Source organism: Dermacentor silvarum, chromosome 5 (assembly GCF_013339745.2).
Source record: "Dermacentor silvarum isolate Dsil-2018 chromosome 5, BIME_Dsil_1.4, whole genome shotgun sequence".
Lineage (NCBI taxonomy): Eukaryota > Metazoa > Arthropoda > Arachnida > Ixodida > Ixodidae > Dermacentor > Dermacentor silvarum.
Window position 1 is genome coordinate 4,878,788 of NC_051158.1, and position 21,036 is coordinate 4,899,823.

The 21,036-nt window shown below is 43.5% G+C and overlaps 1 protein-coding gene across 2 annotated transcripts in view; it reads right to left on the minus strand.

The window, feature by feature from the left end:
• Nucleotides 1-8,047: 8,047 nt before the first annotated feature.
• LOC119452829 (meiosis regulator and mRNA stability factor 1-like) overlaps nt 8,048-21,036 on the minus strand; it is a 64,826-nt gene continuing 51,837 nt past the window's right edge. For both annotated transcript variants that reach the window (XM_049667300.1, XM_037714783.2), the window contains 3 exons: nt 18,481-18,809; nt 14,773-15,275; nt 8,048-9,801 (listed from right to left, as the gene is read on the minus strand). In XM_049667300.1, the coding sequence (XP_049523257.1) occupies nt 9,683-9,801; nt 14,773-15,275; nt 18,481-18,809 (951 nt within the window). In that variant the 3' untranslated portion in view covers nt 8,048-9,682. The remainder of the gene's footprint in view (nt 9,802-14,772; nt 15,276-18,480; nt 18,810-21,036) is intronic.

Consider the following 21,036-nt stretch of genomic DNA (forward strand, 5'->3'; position numbering starts at 1 on the left):
ATACCAGAATCGTCATCATCTTGCGAGCGCACGTTTTGGTGCCTTCAAAGGTTGAAGACTTCGCAGTAAGATGACGAATAACCGTCTGAGCGACCTAGCTTGGCTTGCGGTCAAACGATCTCTTGCCAATAAGATATATACCATTCAGCATGTTCTCGACATGTTTGATGCTGTGCACAGCAATCGACATATACGTCTGCACAAGTATGCCGGTATAATGATACCTCATCGTATCTCTGCGGCGCTCTTGCGGGAAAATTGTGCGGGCAAGGGCGTAAGACCCGAACCCATACCGATATCAGAACACCCGCTTCACGATCGAATAAATCCCGGCTATGTTTTGTCTTGTGCTGTCACAGCGCAGGCGCTGACATCTGTGGTTGTGCCGAAACCTTCGAGCACTTCATCTGTCCCTGTCATCACTTTGAAAGACACTCCATAAGATGCTGTCCGAGGCGACGTCTGTGCTCTAGCTAGTGTATTGAATAGTGCTAACATTTGCGTTTGTAAAACCTGCTGTACTGTATGGCCAAAATTGACACTGACTGACATGCCTACTTCGTCCTCTATTTTTGCAGTTCTCTCCTTTTTTCTATTTGCTTTTGTTATTATTTTCTCACATATCTCCTTGTTATTATTTTCTTATTTCCAGTGTTTAAAATCACTAGTCGGCACCACAAGGGTGTTTAATTTCTTTTTTTCGTAATGTAGCGTGTCTTTACCAAAGTTGGAATTGATATGCACATTGCTTAGTGGTGTTCTCTCTCCTACTGTGAAATTACTTATTTGAAACTATATTGTGATCTAGTTAACTGATGTTATTTTGTTGCTGCTGGGTACCTGTTTTTTTTTTCATTACTTCATACGTTTTTTTTTATCAATGTGCTGTACGATGTACTATATAAATTTTCATTTTCTTAGCAAGAACACTGCTGTGCTAATTGTGCTAATTTTTAATTTATATCTTACTGTGTTGCTGGAATAGCTTATTCACACTAATGTATTTAGAACGCCTTCAGCCCATTCAAGCTGTTGTTAAAAGATTTTAGACATCGAGCAATTTGTATCCGCATCGCAACCCTGTTGTGCTCTCGGACGAGTGTGTTGAACATACATAAATAAATGTTCACTTTATTCTTTCACGCGCTTTCATTCTTAAATGACGCAAAGAAAGCACGCCGAATAACGACAAAGTTGAGATAGTCCTATCCTAAAAAAATAAGAAAATAAGAAACATGTTCAGAAATAGTGGGAGAAATTATAATGCACAGAAGCGTTGGGCTGAGCAATGATTGACATCTTTTGAAGATGCGCAGCCTGGATTTCTATTACATTGCACTTAACACTGTTTATGTTTATTGGAGTCTTGAGCAACTGATTGATTGATTTGAACATTTATAAAATAAGAGGAAAGTGGAAGAGAGTTACACACAGTCAAAACACAACGCATAAGTTCCCCACCTGCCTGCCCCCCTGAAGGAACTCGCTTGTCGTGGGTGCCCTCCCAATAAAAAAAATCCTGGCGCCACCCCTGCTTTCACTCGCAAACACAGCGTACAGCGACAATTTTATTGCCATTGGACTTTATACGGAAATGAGCTTGGAGTGTCCATATAATTGCTATCGCAATGACATAGAGAAGGTGTACGAGGATATGCGTAGCACGTTCACATTATGCTGTGCTACGAGTATGCGTCACTTAAAGAACTATAATACGTTTTCTGATAAGTTCCTACACATCCAGTCGGCTTCCGTGCACACCGCAACCTTTTCTGCCAGCCGTCACAGATGAACAAACTGAATATCCAACTTCTCACACGAGCCATATGCAGTACACGCAGCGCGCACACATGGTCGTCGCAAGCTTTAGGATTTTGCACCTTTTGTGGAGCTGTGTCAGCGTATGTAGCAACACCATGCTGCACGTCATCCTTGCTTTTCTGGCATTCCGCACTAGGCGTAATGATCCCATCATTTGTAAGCAGAGAATGTCCTTTGCAACTCCCCATGTCACCAAGATAGCTTCCTAGCAAAGCAAGAACTCTCTTCACAATGGCGGCATAGTTAATTCGACTAGGCTGAAAGCAATTTGAAATCCCTTCCCCCAATTGTTTTCACTCTCCTTGTTAACCTGTTAACCTAGCTGTTAACCTTCAAAGTAAGCTACAACAGTGCAACTGCACTAGAGCAAAAAAAAAATGCACTTTGGTGGACAGACACACACTGCACTGTAGTGTGCATTTGTTTCACTGTCCTCTTTTAATAGTGCTATTTCACCTTACTTCGATTCTAGTTCCTATCCTGTTTGCATTTGTTTGTTTTGTATGCCCTTAGTTGTACCTGGTTGTGCCTTTCCAGTAAACAATGCTTCCATCCCAAGTGACTGATGACCTAAGGGAACTGATCTCTCACAGTTTTGAACCATTATGCAAGACAAGAAAACCAGCTGGACCCATTTTTTAACGGACTGTTTAATGCTGTAACTTAACTTATGTGGTCCTCAAGCCAATCAAATAATCAATAACATCACAGCGCCGTGACCAGATACTCTATCATAAATTATTCATGCATGAACAAGATCGCTGTATTGCGACAAACCTCCACATGCCAGTGGGGGGTTGAACTTGCACTGGTTTACTTGAGGGACAAACGTGACACAACAATTAGATCAAATCTTTTATTGCACTTTCTGAGCAAAGTTCACAGGCCACTGTTGTGCAACAATAAAAGGTTAAAATGAGCTGCCTGATCATGCCAAATGTAGGGCAGACACAACCACAATTTCTCCATGATTACCATTACCCATGCAACTACTGAAAATTAATGGTGTTTAGCCAATCTTAGTGCATAGTAGAAACATGAAAACTGCATTTCTCATCTTCATGCCTCATAGAGAGTTCAACCATAATGGAGATGTATTAGACAAATATGGATATGTCTACACTAAATAAAGATATGTCGGGGAACAACATTGCTTGTGGCATTATCTTGCAATGCTGTGAACAATTACAATGCACTAGAAACATTCTTGCATTGTGTGATCCTCAAAAAAAGGAGATGATAAAACACTTTTGTGATGATTATTTCACCAGTGACTGATTTATGGCAGCGGACAAGCGGAAGACAGTCGGTCATTACAATAAATATTCTGCACACTGTAGTTTAACAGATTGCCACAAGATTGCGCTACCAGAGCTGTTGCTCGCATCCACGTCTTCCAATATTCTGGTACACATATAACTTTAGCACATTTAAAACGAGGTAAAACTTTATAATTACATGGCTCGCCCTCTTTTGCCCAATAGGGTACTTCTCATGACCCTAGAATGAGACATGCTTTGCAGCTGAAGCCACATTCTTGATGACACCCTAAATTTTCAGTAAAGTGAAGTTATCTCTCCAATGTTGGGGATATCACTGCTGCACCACAGTTATACAACATGTTAAACTGATTTGATTTTAACATATCTTTTCTATTGTAGACATTTCTTCGACCCGTACAAGTCTACAGTAGGCAGCAAAGCATAAAAGGGAACACCTAACCCGTGTTCAAACAGTAATTGCTGCAAACATGTAAGCTAGAAACTCACTAACTGGCATTCATTATACCAGGATATTTATTTTTATGGAAACACTTAAGATATGTGGCAGATATTGTAATTCTCTCACATCGGCTGGATTACTTGAAGAGTTGGAATGCTACTTGCAAGACAAACTGCAGAGTGACATTGGCTAAATAGCAATATTTTATTTATAAGCAGTGTAATTAATCCTAATTGCACAATCGAAGCAAAGCAGTAATGAAGTAATATCCGATTAGCAGAAGTCTTGCGCTTGCTGCCACTTTAAAGAAATACATTCTTGAAATTTGTGGCAAAATGCACCGACACTTTGAGTTGAACAGTTAGCTTTAACACTCCAAGTTAACTTTATGTTAAGTGCCAATAAGTTGACACCCATCAGCAATCCATTCGTCAAAGTGCTCAAAGTATTATACGTTAGAAAAAAGCTAAGTGTGTGGACACACACACAAGAAAAGACGGATGGACAATGGTTGTCCGGTTCTCTCTTCTTATGCCCATGTCTGAGCGCCTAGCTTTTTTCTAACATGAATTCCTACCAACTAACTCAATTTTCTACCGTTCTAAGCTTAAAGTATTAATTGGAACATCAAAGCATCTCACCATTGATTTTGTGGACGTATTTCTCAAAGCTGGTGCAAGGCACAAGATTTCTGCTGCTTGACTTCAATTCTGCAAATGAGTCGTTCACTTCAAGGTGATTAATTAATTAGGTTTACAATTCTTCTTGCAGGTAGTGACACCCCTTCAAGCAATCCGGCTGATGTGACAGAACTGGAATATCTACCATAGGAGCTCTTAATAATAAGCCTGTTTCTATTAAAACAGATAAAATCTTGCGCCAAAGAATATCTCTCATGAAGGTTTCAGGAATATTTTGTGCATGAACAAGAATTACCAGCGCCGAACACAAACCTGGTGCTCCCTTTCACGTTGGCACACCACTTACAGTGTGCAACAAAAGTTGACGGGACACGAGATAGATGCCAAATTGGTAAATGAGATTTCCTACTCTGTTAACGCAAAGCGCTTATAATTTGATGAAACACTGTGTACTTCACAACATCTACGACCGACCGAAATGGTAAATTCGGGACTGTGTGCCAAAGCCTCACAGGAATTCAACTTTTTCACAAATTCCGTGTTCCGTAAACTTTTGTCGTAAACTGTGTTGTCGCAATAAACGCTTTGTATTTCACAATGATGCAACAACAGTGCTTGTTGATGACAATCAAGGTTTTGCTGACTGAAATTCAGTGCACGAATATACAATGCTACTCTTAGGAAAGCTCTCACAATGAGTTTCACTTTGACTCACTCTTGTAAAATCACGTGACAAGATAGACATATGACTTAAGTACACACAACGCTGCTTCACAAGTTTGTCACAACTGTGACAACGGAGATCAGTGAAGCTGTCAGAGTACCATCGTGGACAAATGAAATGTGAATGAAAAAGCATGCAGTACTTCTCGTGAGCAATAATGTGAGCATGTGATCTTGCGTCGCTACTTCTCCGGTAGCCAAAAATAGCGTAAACCTCAAACTGAAAAGCGTTCAAGCCGGAATCATGCCAACTTCATCCTAAGTGGCAAACGCAAAAACAAAAGAATGCACTTGACTAAGTCCTAACTTCTTGTGTCATTTGTCCACGATAGTGCAAGTTCACACAAACTAATACACCTAGGCACACATTATAGAAGGGGTGGGGACAAAGATGAATTACCAAAACAGAAAAAGGGTCTTTTCTGATAGGCTAGGTTCAGTGCCTTGAATTGACTGAAGGGTGCACAACATTGTTCACATCATTGGGTAGTCTGTGTGAATGCACTGGCAGCTTTCGTTATTCAACCCCAAGGCTAACTACAACAACCGCCACGATCATGCTAACAATGACCAATAAAACATAAAAGTCACAACATTTCAGTGAAAAACTTAGGTTCTGAGAACATATCATAAAGACAAACTGAAAGAAACAACAAATACTATGCCTAAAGATGTCGTCTTTCACCATGACCAAGTAGGCAGTGAGGGCATAACATTTTAGCGAATAATTTTGATTGTGAGAACGTATAAAAACAAGCACAAGAGAAAACACAACAAATGCAATGTCTAAAAATGCCATCTGCCTCACTATTACCACATTCAGGGAAGAAGTCTGCTTGTGCGAACATATCATGAAACCAAACAAAAAGAAAAGAACAGATACTATGCCTGAACACGCCATTTACCTCACATTGCCAGTACTTAATAAAGCAAAATAAAAATATAGGTACATATTTAGATGAGGCACCCGTTTTTCACATTCAAGGCATTCTCAAGAGTTACACTATTACTACAAACATTTTTAAGCGATGCAAAAATTTCCTTCAGTTGGCCTTTAATACACAGTCGAACACGGATATACCTAACCCACGTGTAACGAATTATTGTGTATATGGAACAGCTGTAAAATCCCCTTGAAAATTTCTGTATAAAAGTTTTCTTTTATATATCAAATTACCTATATATTGAACTTTTTTGTGATCCCCTTCAGATTTGATATATCCGGTTTCGACTGTATGTCTGCATCAGGGATTATGTCGGCCTCATTTTCCCCACAAAGTACAAAAATGTGTTCAAGTTGCACCACACTGAACACTAACAAGGTGTTATTTCCCCAAAAGCAGACAACTCTGTACACCACGTCGGATGTGAGGAATCTATAAAGGTCATCATAAAAGCAAAACAGACATTATAAGAGCACGCCAAAAATGGTAATCTTTTTCACTCTGTCGCCCCCCCCCCCCCCCCCCCCCCCAGTCGCAGTTACATTTCTTCCCACAGATTACAATCAAAGAAACCAAGCAGTCCATCTGTCCAATGCAAGGCCTGTACAGCAGTCCTTAACAGTGTAGTACATAGAGCGTCAACTGCTAATCTGCATTATTCAACACAAGAGGCAGGTCTCATCTGGTCTAGTCCGACAGGCATTTCAGGCCCGTTCTAAAGCCAAAGTGAACATGTTGCATACCGCACAAAAAGCAAAATGCTTGACAAACGGTATGAAAAAACTCCCCCCCCCCCCCCCCCACACACACACACATATAAAAAAAAAAGTCATGAGCACTTAATGGCAGCTTCCACGCAAACGAAACACATCCAATACAAAACCTCGACAAGGCAATTGCTCGCTGCGTCTCAATAGACCTTTCATGCATGTATAGTAAGGTTCACTCTTAAAGGAAATATGTAACTAATTAGCATTCACCCATTGATAACACTTGAAATACAAGACGAAGGCCTGTGATAATCTTTAATGCATGGCTTGGCCTTAATACATCACATCAGCCACATTTCTGTGACGTAGTCGAAGGAATGCTGCAGTTGTGATGCATTTATTACAACTTGGGTGTTTTCTTTAAGAGTGTGCCATACTATACAGCTTACAATTCACTTAACACAATGCACATTGCACATCATGAGAATATCACTCTCCAGTCGTCTTAAGGGCAAAACTTCTGCCCGGAATGCAACTGAATGTGGTTCCTTAAAATTAAATAATAAAAAAAAGGCATAGTCATCCGGTTTCAATCTACATGCTCCATGCCACGCATTCTATGGCAAAACCAAAGCCAGTGATAAGAATCTTATCCTACAAAAGGGAGTCAGATTTGGCCTTCAGGTGATACGGACAACAACACACTTTTGTCCCTGAACACGTGCCAAAAGGAAAAAAAAAAAAAAAGGAAAACAGGATGAAAGTTGTTTCTACAGTCACCAAAGTTGAACTTGTGCCACATTTGTGAGGCTGATGCAGAAGGCAATTATATGCAAAAAAGCGCATTTCTCTTTTCCCATTTTTCCTTCTTTGCTTTCTTTGTGATAATTCTTACTGAACTGCCCTATGCCTGACATCGCAACCGTGTTCCACAGCTTAGATGGGTGTGAGTGAGACAATGTATGTTGGTATGACTATACAATGAGTGAACGATGGTGAAGATAAAGTAAATAATTATGATTTAAGATGAATTAAAATGAAATAAACGCTGTGTCATCACACTTGCACAACTCATATTTAAAGAGGTAGTACCATGTGACACAGCAATATCTTACACAATACAGACGATGCCAGTAACAAGCCACACTAGTTACAGAGTGTTGTATCATTATAGTGGACAAATGTGAACAATTTGCCTGCCTAAACTACCGACTCGTTTAGTGTTCAGATTCCACATCGAGGTTACATCTAGTGGTGATTTTTGTCCAAGGCCACGTTCAACGACAGAGAAACAACATGAAACAGAGGTAGCACTGCAAAACGTGACACTCGACAAAAAACACCACTAAGTAGCAGGTACTGGTGAAATTACAATGCAAATGAGGCAACAGTTGAGGTATGAAGAACATTTAAACATGTATCCTGTAGCAATGCAACACTCTGTATATACAATTCGCACTACATTGAAGGTGAAGGGCGATGAATGTTTCTTTTTTTTTTTTTACAAGATTGCTACAGACACAGTCCACTGTTTATCACAGTTGAGCCCTTTCATGTTACAAGCAGTGATCACATGCAAATCTGGCAAACATATAAATACGTCGCACACGAACCTTAGTGTCTAAAAACACTTTTGTGTCCATTTTGAAAATTCTGGGTGCACGCATGCTGTACCAGGTGTTTGCTGCGTGCACTGTCGCGGAATAATGAAACATGGATGGGACGCTGTCAATCCAAATGGTGAGACTGTGGCTGAACTGACAGAACAGCGGTGTGTTAAGACGTAGTGAAATGGCGCACTCTTGGTAACAATCAACTACGCTATTATTCTATTAAAAGTTGGTAGAATCATCTTGTTTTCTTACTTCTTTTTTTATCATTAGACTGTCCTGTCCACATTTCATTAGACCACTATGAAAGCAGAAAAAAAAAAAGGTAGAGCTAAAAAAGGTGGCATACATGCACAATAAGTTACACCGGTATTGCGCAATCATATTGACAGAACTCACTCTAAATGTATGCATGAACATGTGTATACATGTATAAATGTATACAACAATTTGCATTTGATTGCAGCTGCAAAAAGAAAAAAAAGAAGGAAAAAGCGATGGTTACGTTAAAATGTTGCTGTCCTTTTACATCGAAAGACAGGATGCATCACGTCTGTCAGACTTTTTGCCATTTCACGAAGAGGCACAGTCAGCCCCAAAAGTTTACGGGACACGGGTTCCACGATGCATCTGAATTTATCGTCTGCTAAGGCATGGTACATCCAATTTAAAGGGCCACTGTGAAGGCTGCAATGGCCTGTTGTGACTCATTAAATCAGAGATCAATGATCCACTCCGAGACTCTGATTTCAAGGCGACGTGCCCTGGCTTTGTGGGAATTCAGCAATCCTGTGTCCCGTAAAGTTCTGCAGTGGACCGTACCGTCCCATAATGAGAAATGCAATACCACAGCGTATGCAGTTCCGGACATTTGCAACAGGTACAGTGACCATAAAGGCAATAAGCACTTGGCTAAGCAGGTTTCTAAAGCCTTGCAGGTCACATATTCGAGAGTGTGCGCTTATGAACACGCAGTGTCATCATATGAAAAAAGGAAGAAAAAGTCACAATAAGATGACTGTACCAAGTTCATGACAAAAAAGGTGAAAGAAAACTAAAAAAAAAAAAAAGTCTCGTACGACTGATGGCAGGATGAAAGGGAGAGTCAAGGACGTAGAAAGATGACTATACAAAGATCACGACAGAGCAAATGAGAGGAAATGAAAAAATAAAATGATATCGCATTTCTTAAAAATGTCTCGCATGACTGGTGGCAGGCCAGGCCCCGCCTTGAATCACTTCCACCGGCATCATTCACACGAAGCAAATATGCTGCACAAGCACAAGTACACAATGTTAAAAAGAAAAAAAGAAAGGCGCGGATAAAAATGCAAGCATTAGTGGATGCCCACACTTTGCGAGGCTACAAAACACAAGAGCTTATCTTTGAAAGCGTGGAAAAACGTAGAGTGATGGAAGTGGTGCTACTGGTGGCAGATCTGGTCCCCGAGACGTGTTCCCGAATGATAAAAGCGTGCGCCCCGTGCCGGTAGCCTTGGCGGCGGAGGCAGTTATTGCGAGAGTGGGACCGGGAACAAGGCGGCGAGCCTCTTCTTTCTGGCGGGCTGGTCGGTAGACGCCACGGAGTCTAAGAGCTCGGCCGAGTCGGCCTCCGAACTGGGCCTAGTGTCTGAAAGGGAGAAACAAAAATGTGTTAACCCTTTATGCATGAAAGTCGCCTACAAGCAACCAAACCCCCCCCCCCCCCCCCCCCAAAGTACTCTACATTGAAGCTGTCAAGGGGGCAACGGTTCTCGTGCGGCGAAGGCCAGCCGGCGTGGTCGATAATAAACGTACAGAGTCGTCCACTTTGAGGGAAAACACTCGAGTGCGTGGCCGCGCTTCATGGTGCTCTACACGTGGCTGCCAAGAGAATTTGAGCAGGCGCGTCGAGAGCCAGAGGCGACTATGGCGTGTCGTCCGCTATTCTGGCGATATGCGTAAAGACTCGCCCGATACTGGGCACCGTACCTTTGTTTGCATTGTGGTGCACGAATGCCGGTCTTTCGCACCAACATCCGCAAAGTGCCGAGTGTTTTTATGGCACGCGGCACAACAAACTGCTTGAAGTGGCAAACAGGTAGTCCGAGAATAACAGTTTTTATAGAGGTGTTATTAGTTTTGTAATGACGAAGTTAGCACAAGCGTCGCTGTGGTCGCATGGCTCCTGAAGTGAGGAAGAGAAAGACGAAAGGATCGGTGTCACTGGTTTTGCCTCGCGCTGGCGTTTGGCTGGAACTGCTCGGGTGCTCTTTGAGCTGGACCTAACGGGATTAAACGCCAATAAACCCCATATCATTTGGTGGAGGTGCGGGGTATCCTAACTATCCTAACAACTCGCCCTGGAACTCCGCAGCCGCACTCTGCCCTCCGCTACCCCCACGACCATGCCAGACGACGCCGGTGAGCGACCCACTTCGTCAACTGTGCAAGTCACCTGTGGTGCCGTTCGTGAACGAGACCCGGCTGTGTTCAGTGGCACCGCTGATACCGACGTCGACGACTGGCTTTCGTCGTACGAACGGGTCAGCAACCACAACAAATGGGATGATCGGACAAAGCTCACCAAGCTTATTTTTTATCTTGCGGGTGTCGCCCACCTCTGGTTCCGCAACCATGAAGCAACCATTGCGACGTGGAATGACTTTAAAACTGCATTTGCGGAGGTATTTGGCCGTCCTGCGGTGCGAAAGATTCGCGCTGAACAGCGCCTTCGCCACCGAGCGCAACAGCCGGGCGAGACTTTCACTAGCTACATCGAGGACGTCATAGATCTCTGCAACCGCGTGAGCCGAACGATGACTGAGGAAGATAAGATTAAAGAAATCCTCAAGGGCATTGAAGACGATGCTTTTCAGATGCTCATGGCCAAGAATCCTACCACCGTTGCAGCCGTAGTCACATATTGCCAAAGCTTCGATGAATTACGCCGGCAACGAGCGCTCGCCCGCCAAACTGTTTCTCAAGTGGCCTCCCTTTCCAGTTTGGTGACTGCTCACGGACAGGCTGATGACGGGTCTCTGCTGCCTCAGATCAAAGCCTTCATTCGTGAAGAGGTGGCCCGCCATCTCTCGCTGCTCCCTCTCACCCAGGAGCCTGTCCAACCTTTGTCCTCGGCCGTGCAGCAGGCCATCCGCGAGCAGGTTGCAGAGGCCCTTCCACCAGTCCAACAGATTGCTGCACCAGCTCAGATTGCTGCACCTTTGACGTACGCTGAAGTCGTGTCGCGTCCTAGACCAACGACACTCCCTTACTCGGCGCCGCCACCGCGCCCAGCGCTTCTCCCTGTCCCTCAAATGCCCCCTCAGTACTTCCGGCCACAAGATCCCTGGCGCACGCAGGACAATCGGCCGATATGCTTCTCGTGCGGTATCGCGGGACATGTGGCGCGCTTTTGTCGCCGTCGCCTGCCGCGTCAGGACGTCGTCGTTGAGCCACAGGTACCTGCATCCCACCAGCATGCTGATTCGAACCCATCGCCGAACTTCTGGACCGGTCGTCAGAACTTCAGCCCCCGTCGTTCACCATCACCGCGTCGCCGTTCGATATCGCCGATGCGTCGTCGCCCGCCTTCCAACGAGGGAAACTAAATGCTGCAGCTTCGGAGGCAAGAGCTGCACGCTTGTCGAAATGCCCAAGACCTCCGCTATCGCCGCAAAACATTATAGAAATACAGGTTGAAGGAGCCGCTACATTTGCACTCATCGACACAGGTGCTGCGGTTTCCGTCATACGTGAGACTCTTTGCCGTAAGATTAGGAAGGTCACCACATCACTTTCTGGCCTTGTACTTCGTACTCCCACCACGGAGCCCATCGAACCTTCAGCCGCATGCACCACTAGGATCGTTATTCAGGACGTAGTTTACACAATTGAGTTCCTTGTTCTGCCTTCCTGCTCCCATGATGTCATCCTGGGATGGGACTTTCTGTCGCGCCACCGTGCCGTCATTGACTGTGCCCGTGCCGAAGTTGCTCTGTCTGTCGTTAACACCACTCTGCCTGCCGCCTCTCCCGCCCCCTTAAAGATTATTGTCGCATTTTTGACTGTACACCGTATGCATGACTGGTGTGCCTGTGTGCTACTCATCTCAATTTACCTAACAAACTCAAACTGTTTAGTCCAACTTTTTTTCACTAGCGCTATGTGTTGAGTGGGAAAATGCGATGCAGTCGACAAAGATTTTTCTGAAGCTAGTCAGCGCCACATGTAGTGTGTGTTAACGTCTACTTGTACTTTCAAGTTAGGTCGTTTTGCCGCTGAACACAACTTTGCCGTCCGTTCGTTAGGACGGGGCGGTTGCACTGCTATCGCAGTGAAGTGGTGTGCGCTTACAATAAATGGATTGGCTCAGCAGGGAAAGTATACTAAACCAAGGAAGACAGCAAGAGAGACCGGACATGCAAGGAAAAGGAGCGATGAAAACATTGTATGAAAGGTTCATGCTGTAATGTGCACCTCAGTTCCTCCGACTTTTGATGCATTATAAACACTGTCACGAAAAATGCAAAGAAGTCCCTCATAAACACACAACACGTAAAAAAGCAGGCATTCTGCGAGCACTTCTTTACATTTTTGAGCAGTTTGTTCTGCGACAAGCGATAACAGCCAGTACAATGATACAAAAGACTGCTCATCGGGCAAACTGCACCGTGATGTAATCAAATTTACGACGCCAGCAAGAGGCAAGGCGTTGTGCGCGCCAGCACAGTAGCAGACGACACGCCGTAGGCCCTGCATTTGGCTCTCAACGCATATGTACAAGCAGTTTGTCTGGTGCCAGATGATAATAATAATAATAGTAATAATAATAATAATAATAATAATAATAATAATAATAATAATAAAAAGTAACCTTCTGTATTTCGTTTGTACAGACAAAAACTTGTATGCGCATTATTTAACCATAAATAAGCAATTTTTGTTTCTTGCATCGTGTTATGTTGACTCCGTGTAGGAGGTCAGTTTGAAGTTTGTACGGGTGCGGTGGTGAAAGCCGATGCTGTGCGTGGAAGCCGTTATGAAGAACAGCCTGTCACGACAGCACTGGAATGTAGGTGCCTAGTACTTTAGAAGGGTGTGAGATCTCACATATAAAGCTTCACTGTCTTTGATGTATCGGTTGTCCCATTGGCATACATCTGTGAAGAATTAATTTTTTCGTTGAGTTTTGGTTTAAAATACAGTGTTTGGCTAAATGTCTTTGGCCAACACTGAATCACAGGCAGCAAGCACCATTTGTTGGATTAGAGCAGGAACAGAGGATGACAAGAAAAAAAAAAAAAAAGGTTTGGCGTGCGACTCGCTTTCTCTTGAAAAGCACAGTCAGGAGAGAAAGGCCAATGTAAAAACCACGGCTGCAGCGGTAAGAGACAGTTGAAGTAGAGGAAACGCACTGTACATTTGTTTCCCATATGTCGAGAACTGTCTGTGCACATTCCACATGATGCCACAGCTGGCTTGGGTTGCCCAGTGTTGCCCACAGACAATAAACCCAGTGCTACAGAGGTTTGATGTTATAGACACACAAGACGCACCAAACTGCTACAGTTCGGTGTGTCTTGTTCAGCAATTTACTTTTGTCTAAGCTGCGGTATGCGTGGCAGGTTAGTGCCTAACGTAGTGACTTCAAAGGGAATGGCAGCAATGAACGAGAAGCTACTTTCAAGCGTGTCAGCTAAAACTAAGAATGAAACATTTCGAGCCCCCCATCTGGCAATAAGAAAATTTGTGAATATCCTTTATTAGCACCACATGCGGATGCAACACTCCAAAAACTAGTCTCCTTTCACACAACTGAAACAGCCGGTGGCAACACAAGGGCGACAGCTGGGCTCCACTATGACTCTCTGCTCGCGATGGCAAGCAAAGAGCAACGCAATGTCGCCGCAGCTATCATTTGTTGTGTAGCACTGTTACGTATTCGGTGGCAGAACGAGCACTGGTAGCCGAGATACGGATGACCAGCACCGAGGCCCGGAAGATAATTTCTTTATTTTTATGAAACGCACTTTTTGCGAGTTTCCTGACAAATCACATACGAACAAAATTAAAATAAAAGGAAATATAGGCAAGCAGGACACTCTTACCTGAAGACAAGAGTAAGGCACCTGCATATTTTCTTACCCTTTATGAAGAAGCACAACTTCAGGAAGAAATCGCGCTTAACCTGATTTTTCATAAAACTTGATCGGAGTGCAAAAATGGGAAATTATTGGGTTTTATCCGAAAACAAAGGTCCCTACATATAAGCAATACATGATGTAACATAACATCAACTTCGTAAGTTACAGTTCTAACACATCAAGAAGTTATTCTGTTGGAAACTTGCAAGATATTGCAGATGATGCAGGCGAGTTACATGCGCGGAGTGATGCATTTCTGACACTGTATTACTTGCGTAGCTTTCACAGTATTGCTTGGTACGCATGAAACGGAACGTAACGTTGGCTGGCACACACTGCATTTTGCTCGAAGTCTGAAACAGGAAAAACTAGAGTGGCAGCCATGTGAAGATAAAAAGTGAGTAAGGAAGACTACAACCACTTCGGTGTCCCCACCCTCTAACATCATTAGAGCTGACATTTCATCGAAGGCTCACCGTTATCTGCCATGTCGAACTGCATAAGGTCCCCAGCCGGCGAGATCTCTGGACAGATGACTGGGGACGGCAAGTTGCTTGGAATCGGCCCGTCGAGCAAGTCGTCATCTGACGAAGGAAAGAGCTCCAGCAGCTCTGGCTCCGGCAGCGTGCACAGCTGCATAAGCTCTGGCTCCGGACATAGCTGCATCAGTTCTGGCTCTGGCAGTGGGCAAAGCACCAGCAACTCTGGCTCGACGCCACTTTCCAAGCTGCTAGCTGTGTCCTCCGCGCACGTGCTTGAGTTGTTCACTGGAGAAGGTGCCCTCGTCGGCTCCAACAAGTGCGGCTCCTCCGCGGTGACCTTTGGCTCCCTGTTGACCTTTGGCTCCCTGTTGACCTTCACCAGGCTGACAGACCGCGAATCCCGGTCCCCCGACAAGGTGAAGTACTTCGGCACCGACTCGAGCAGCTCTTCTAAGCTATCGAAATTCAGCTGCTGCAGTGGTGGGGGTTTACCATGTCTGCGAGAAAGAAACGAGAAAGGCCAAGCTTATGAATAGGAAAAATTGGTGGGCTTCCAAGCAATTTCTTCCACTCCGAGCTCATTTACGAGACATACGACGGAACATAGTCTGGTCAGGTGCTGACATATCACCAATACAACGGATCACTGTCCAATGTAAAAAAATAGAACCTCGACATTTTGTTGTATGAACAATGGGGTTGTACAGCTCCCGAAATGTCAACTTTTTTGTTTTGTTTTTTTGACAATGCTCAGTACTTAATGCACTAAGCCATTTACTGAGACTGCAGCAGACTCTCGCCAGCAGATGCCATCGTCTTCTCAAGACAACTTCTCGTGATATTAGAAAGTTCTAGCTTGTCCGTAAATGTATTAGTCCTGGTGGAAGACTGGGTTACCGGAGATGTTTGTGTGAGCAGCTGTGCTTACTTAGTAATGCCATACTGTGGCGAAGGCCTTAACCAGAGAGGACAGAGAGCTACTATTGCAGTCACCTACAATATTCTGCTTAACTGCTGTTGTAATGCGTTGCTGGCAACATCACTGCTAACATTCAGTCCGAGAACGCTCATGTAGCACAAAAACGGCTCAAACGTGTTGTAGTTGGACAAAACGCCACATGATGTTGCTACCAGGCTTTCTCACTATCATTTACGGGTCCAGTAAACGGGTATCCCGTAATTGGGAAGAAGTTTACGGACAAGCTAAAGGTTTTTATTGTCTCCGTGTGCTACAGCCACAGTTTTGTGCAAAAAATCACTAGAGGCAACTCTGGCACTAGTGCTGTAACATTCAAAGAAACATTAGTCAAATCATAGCAGGCAAAATTTGTAAACGTTATGCAAAATTTCGGGAAAGTTGGCACATATGTGACACGTGGACATCTTAAGATAACATTGCAAGACTTGGCAGGTGCGCTTGCAAAGTGGGGGGCGGTACAAATATTCAAAATTTCGAATATGAATCGAATAGTCTCTGCTTTCTATGTTATGAGCTGCTGCACAAAGGTGCCAGCTCCTGAGTGAACGCACGGTACAGATTACTTCTGCTGATTAACTTCCGGTGAGTCAATAAGAATGTCCCCTCTTTAGGCAGCCTATGAATTTGTTGTCTCAGTTTAGCCAAATCAATATTTTATTTGGCCAATCTCATTTAAGTTGACACTTTAAACCAGCATGCTGTGCTGCAGTATTACACTTGGCACCTCTAACGAACGCAACACCCTACATGCATGCGGTAGTGTGCTGTTGTCTTGTTTCATTCCTGTCATTACCATTGTGAACCAGATAAATGAAATAAGCTTTTTATCACTTATGAGCTCATCATTTGACCCAATGTCAAGTTATGAACCGAATTATATGCAGGTATAAAACAATGTATATAAGCCTACTGTATTTCTTTTTTGCCGCGAATGAACTCCATGCAAGCTTTATACAGTTAAACCTCAATATAAGGATATTCTCAATATAACAAAGTATTTACCCTCTTATACTTCTGGTCCATAGAACACCATTTATTTAAAACCTCAATGTGATGAGGAGTGTTTACACACCATTTTAATATAACAAAATTTTACTGCTGCCATGAAGGAGATTTGAGACATTAAATGGAAACTTACGCGGATGCAGATGGTCGAATTACAAGCGGCTGTTTGCACATGCACCTTTCAAATTGCAAGCCGCGCAACCGAGAGCGACCACCGAAGCAGAGCACCGTCATATTCTGTATAAAGTCCAAGTGCGATAAGATCCTATCGCGCCCTGCGGGCTCTATCAACGGCTGTGTGCTTTGGGTGCGAGTGAAAGCACGCAAGGATGAGCTGAGAAAGATGGTGGTTTGATGAGCGCCATCGGCGACCGTACTTATTTGCATAAAAGGTCAAATTTCAATATAACGAAGCAAACTGCCGATTTTACCAACTTCATTATAACTATAATAACTATAATAATGGAACGAAAAATGTTAGGCTTAATGTTCAGAGATACAAAGAGAGCGGTGTGGATCTGAGAACAAACAGGGATAGCCGATATTCTAGTTGAAATTAAGCAGAAGAAATGGAGCTGGGAAGGTCATGTAATGCGTAGGATGGATAAATGGTGGACCATTAGAGTTACAGAATGGATACCAAGAGAAGGGAAGCGCAGTCGAGGATGGCAGAAAACTAGGTGGGGTGATGAACTTAGAAAATTTGCCGGCACAAGTTGGAATACGCTAGCGCAAGACAGGGGTAATTGGAGATCGCAGGGAGAGGCCTTCGTCCTGCAGTGGACATAAACAGGCTGATGATGATGATGATTCTATTTGATATAAAGAGGAAGCATTAGCTCGGGCCCAACTCCAATGTCGCCTACTAAAATACTGTAAAATGCAGAAACGCTTTTCTGAGGTAATCACGGGGCTGATGTTTATGAAATCTGTTGAATTTACTAGAGAAAGTTAAATTCTAGTGACTGTTAGAGGTGGAATTTCGATTGAAGGCATGAATTCTTTTAAAAGGCATTTTTAAAAATTGGCAAGTTTAAAAATATATAAGCATGAAGTTTACAAGTTCGTAGCTCTGCACCAAGAACAGATATCACTGCATCCGTTCGAGCATCTGAAGCGGACAAATTTAATATATCAATTTATATCTTACAGCGAATTTGCATTAGACGAATCAAACCACTGTGAGGAATAGACCACATTCAGTTGTACTAAAAATCTAGTGATGCCCTCGTCTTCCTTGTCCTTCATTGTCACTTCACGTATTAGTGGTCTATTTGAGAGCCATGTATAACACATCAAATGTGTTCCCTTCAGATGTACCATTATATGCAATTTACAGAATCGTGATATCGTTTTTCATTGCTGAGTTACAGAGTTAACGTAATCTCATTTTATGAAAATTTGCGATTTTCAACAATTTTTTATAAAACATTAACAGCCTAAATTAAGAGTTTACTACAAACAGTCACCAGATTTTACCTTTTTCTTTTAAATGCAACAAACCTCATCAAATTTGGTGCAGTGGTTGCCAAAGAGAAAACGATTTCTCCTTTCCCACGTATTTAGATAGGTACCCCCGAGCTAAAGCTTCTCCTCTTAAGAGATCGTTTTTCTCAAATTTTCGCATTCGATTTGACCAGAAAACTTTGCTATTTGAGCACCCCTACTAAAGAACAAAGCAATTCACAGAGGTATGTTACACACACTGCCCTCCTCACCTTCGACGGTAAGCGTTTTCGAGCAGAGCCAAGGACAGCCGCGGTTCCTCGCCAGGTTCTGTGAGGGACCAGAGCAGACGACGCAGCTGCCAGGCCAGCCGGTACCGAGGCGACAGCTTCACTCGGCCAGCGTCCCGGTAGAAAACAATGCAGTCATTGTGCTCCAGGCGGCGCAGGAGTGAGAGATTCGGGTATGAACCGCAGCGCTCGTGGAATGCGACCCACAGCTGGTCCAAGTCCATACTGCTGTCGGGTTCGGACAGCAGGTCCAGGACGCACTCCTCTTCCTGCCTTTTCTCCAAGCTGTCCTCTTCAAACTGCCTTGCTTCCTGACCACGGTGGGACCAATTATCATAACTAATTAATTGATTGATTCGTGGGGTTCAACAACAAAAAGCCCAACGTATCATTTCTGGTACACCAAGTTTAACACCTCTAAATGCCGATTTTTGGAACTTAAAAACCCATAGTAACGTTCTGGATACGCATTCTAGACGATTTCAGCATTGACTTGTGTTGACGTCACAGATTAATATTATTCCCTCCCCCAAAATCAGCTAATCAAGACAATCAAAGACTGCATTATGGATCATGATGAGATAAAGTTTAGGAATGAGAGTGGCGTCCCTGTTCAGTCATTTATCGAGCTGTTGGTTTTTTATTTCAAATCGACGTTCATTATCTGGGATGGTGTTGTTATGATGCAAAAGCAGGGGGTTTGCATAGGCTCTCGTGTTGCACCAATTGTAAGCGCGATTTTTCTCGGCAGTGTTGACCGGGTGCTCGAGAACGTCTTGATGGGAACAATGATCAAGTGCTTTAGATTCGTTGATGACTACCTAATAATTGTCAGATCGCTAACAAGTTCCAAAGACATTAACGATATTCTCGCAGCCTCTGATAAAGCTGGAATGGGTCTCGGCTTTACTCATGAGCTGCCAGCGAATAATGAAATTAAATTTTTGGACTTGTTGTTGAGATTTAAAGCACAACATATTTGTTGGCAATATAACCCCAGAACAACCAAATCAATTTTAAATTATGTGTCGGAACACTCCAAACTAGTGAAAAGAGGCATTGCTACATGTTTAGGATCCGCTCTTAGAAAGCCTTGCCACCACCTCGCTAATACCAGCTTTTCGCAGCAGGTAAATCGTCTAGAGAAGGCCGGCTTTCCAAAATCTATTGTATCAGTCTGTGAAGGGCTTGTGGAGAAAATAAAAAAAGGGGAACCACCCCAGCAGCTGATCGAAACGGGAAGAAAGTTTGCAGTCATTCCTTATGTACATCAGGTGGGGCATGGGGTAAAAAAAGCAGCCATGAAATGTGGTGTTCAAGTTGTTTTTTCTGCTAAGAACTCGTTAAACAAGATTTTCCCTCGTGTAAACAGGTGTCCAAGGCCATTTGCCATATCAAGCACACAGAACAGCCCATGGCATGCGCAGTGGGAGTTGTATACGTCACTCCACTTTCATGCGGCAAAAAATATTATGGGCAGACGGGGGCGTTGCATCAACATTCGCCTCGGGGAGCACCAAGCCACTATCAGAAATTCAATTAATTCAAATCTGGCTGCACATTGTAGAAATTGCCCATGCAAACCCGTGTTTGAAAAAGCTGAAATACTGTATAAAAACAGAAACCAAATCAACCGCGAGATTGTATAAGCCTACTACATGCATGTTAACTCAGGCGCAAGTGTCAGCCAGACCTCTATCTCTCTGCATGATAAAGAAAATAAGTTTTTGAATGGCAAGATAGGCTGAGAACCTTTCACCACTTGTACATGTCACATGATCACATTTTGTGTATATATATATATATTCAGTTGTTCGAAAATAATAATTCAGTTGTCAGTCAGCGCTCTTACCTTACCTACAAACGGGAGAAATGCGCATAGTGATAAGCTACGGTCTTCGAGATTCAAGTGCGAAAGCTTAGGCGCGCTGCTCGTTTTCGGAAGTTGGGTGGCTACAAGCTGCTTGCGGATTTATTGTGCAATTCACTGATTGCCGTTACACACTGTGTTGTGCTTTTAGACACTCGGTCATGGGTAATGGAGGTTCTCAGGATCGAGCACACCTCGTGTTTGCCGTTTTATCCACTTGGCGAGCGCGGGATCAGGGAAAATTTATCAGTGGCTCGTGGAACCCCAAGCAGGGGCCTGCGGAGCCCCTGGGTTCCGCGGAATCCATTTTGAGAATCCGTGCTCTATTCCTTTCATGACATTCACAACTATATCCATGCCTTCAGTGCTCTTTACCTTGTCTAAAAAAGACTAGTCTACTCTTGAAAAAAAAAAAAAAAAAGTATAGGTAAGCACAATCCCACAGGAGGTAACGTTTTCACATTCCCGAGAACCCCTGAAAATTGACTGCTGGCAGGCTCTGCCGTTTCCTCATTGAAACAAGGAGCTACATTATTCTTCGGCTTGGTTTCTTCCGACGTCAAGTGCATATATTATTCAGGTAGCGACATGTACACACGCCGGAGATATCTGCGTTACGATGCTGTTATCTTTCTCTGTTTAATTTTGTTTTCTATTCGTTTATTTCT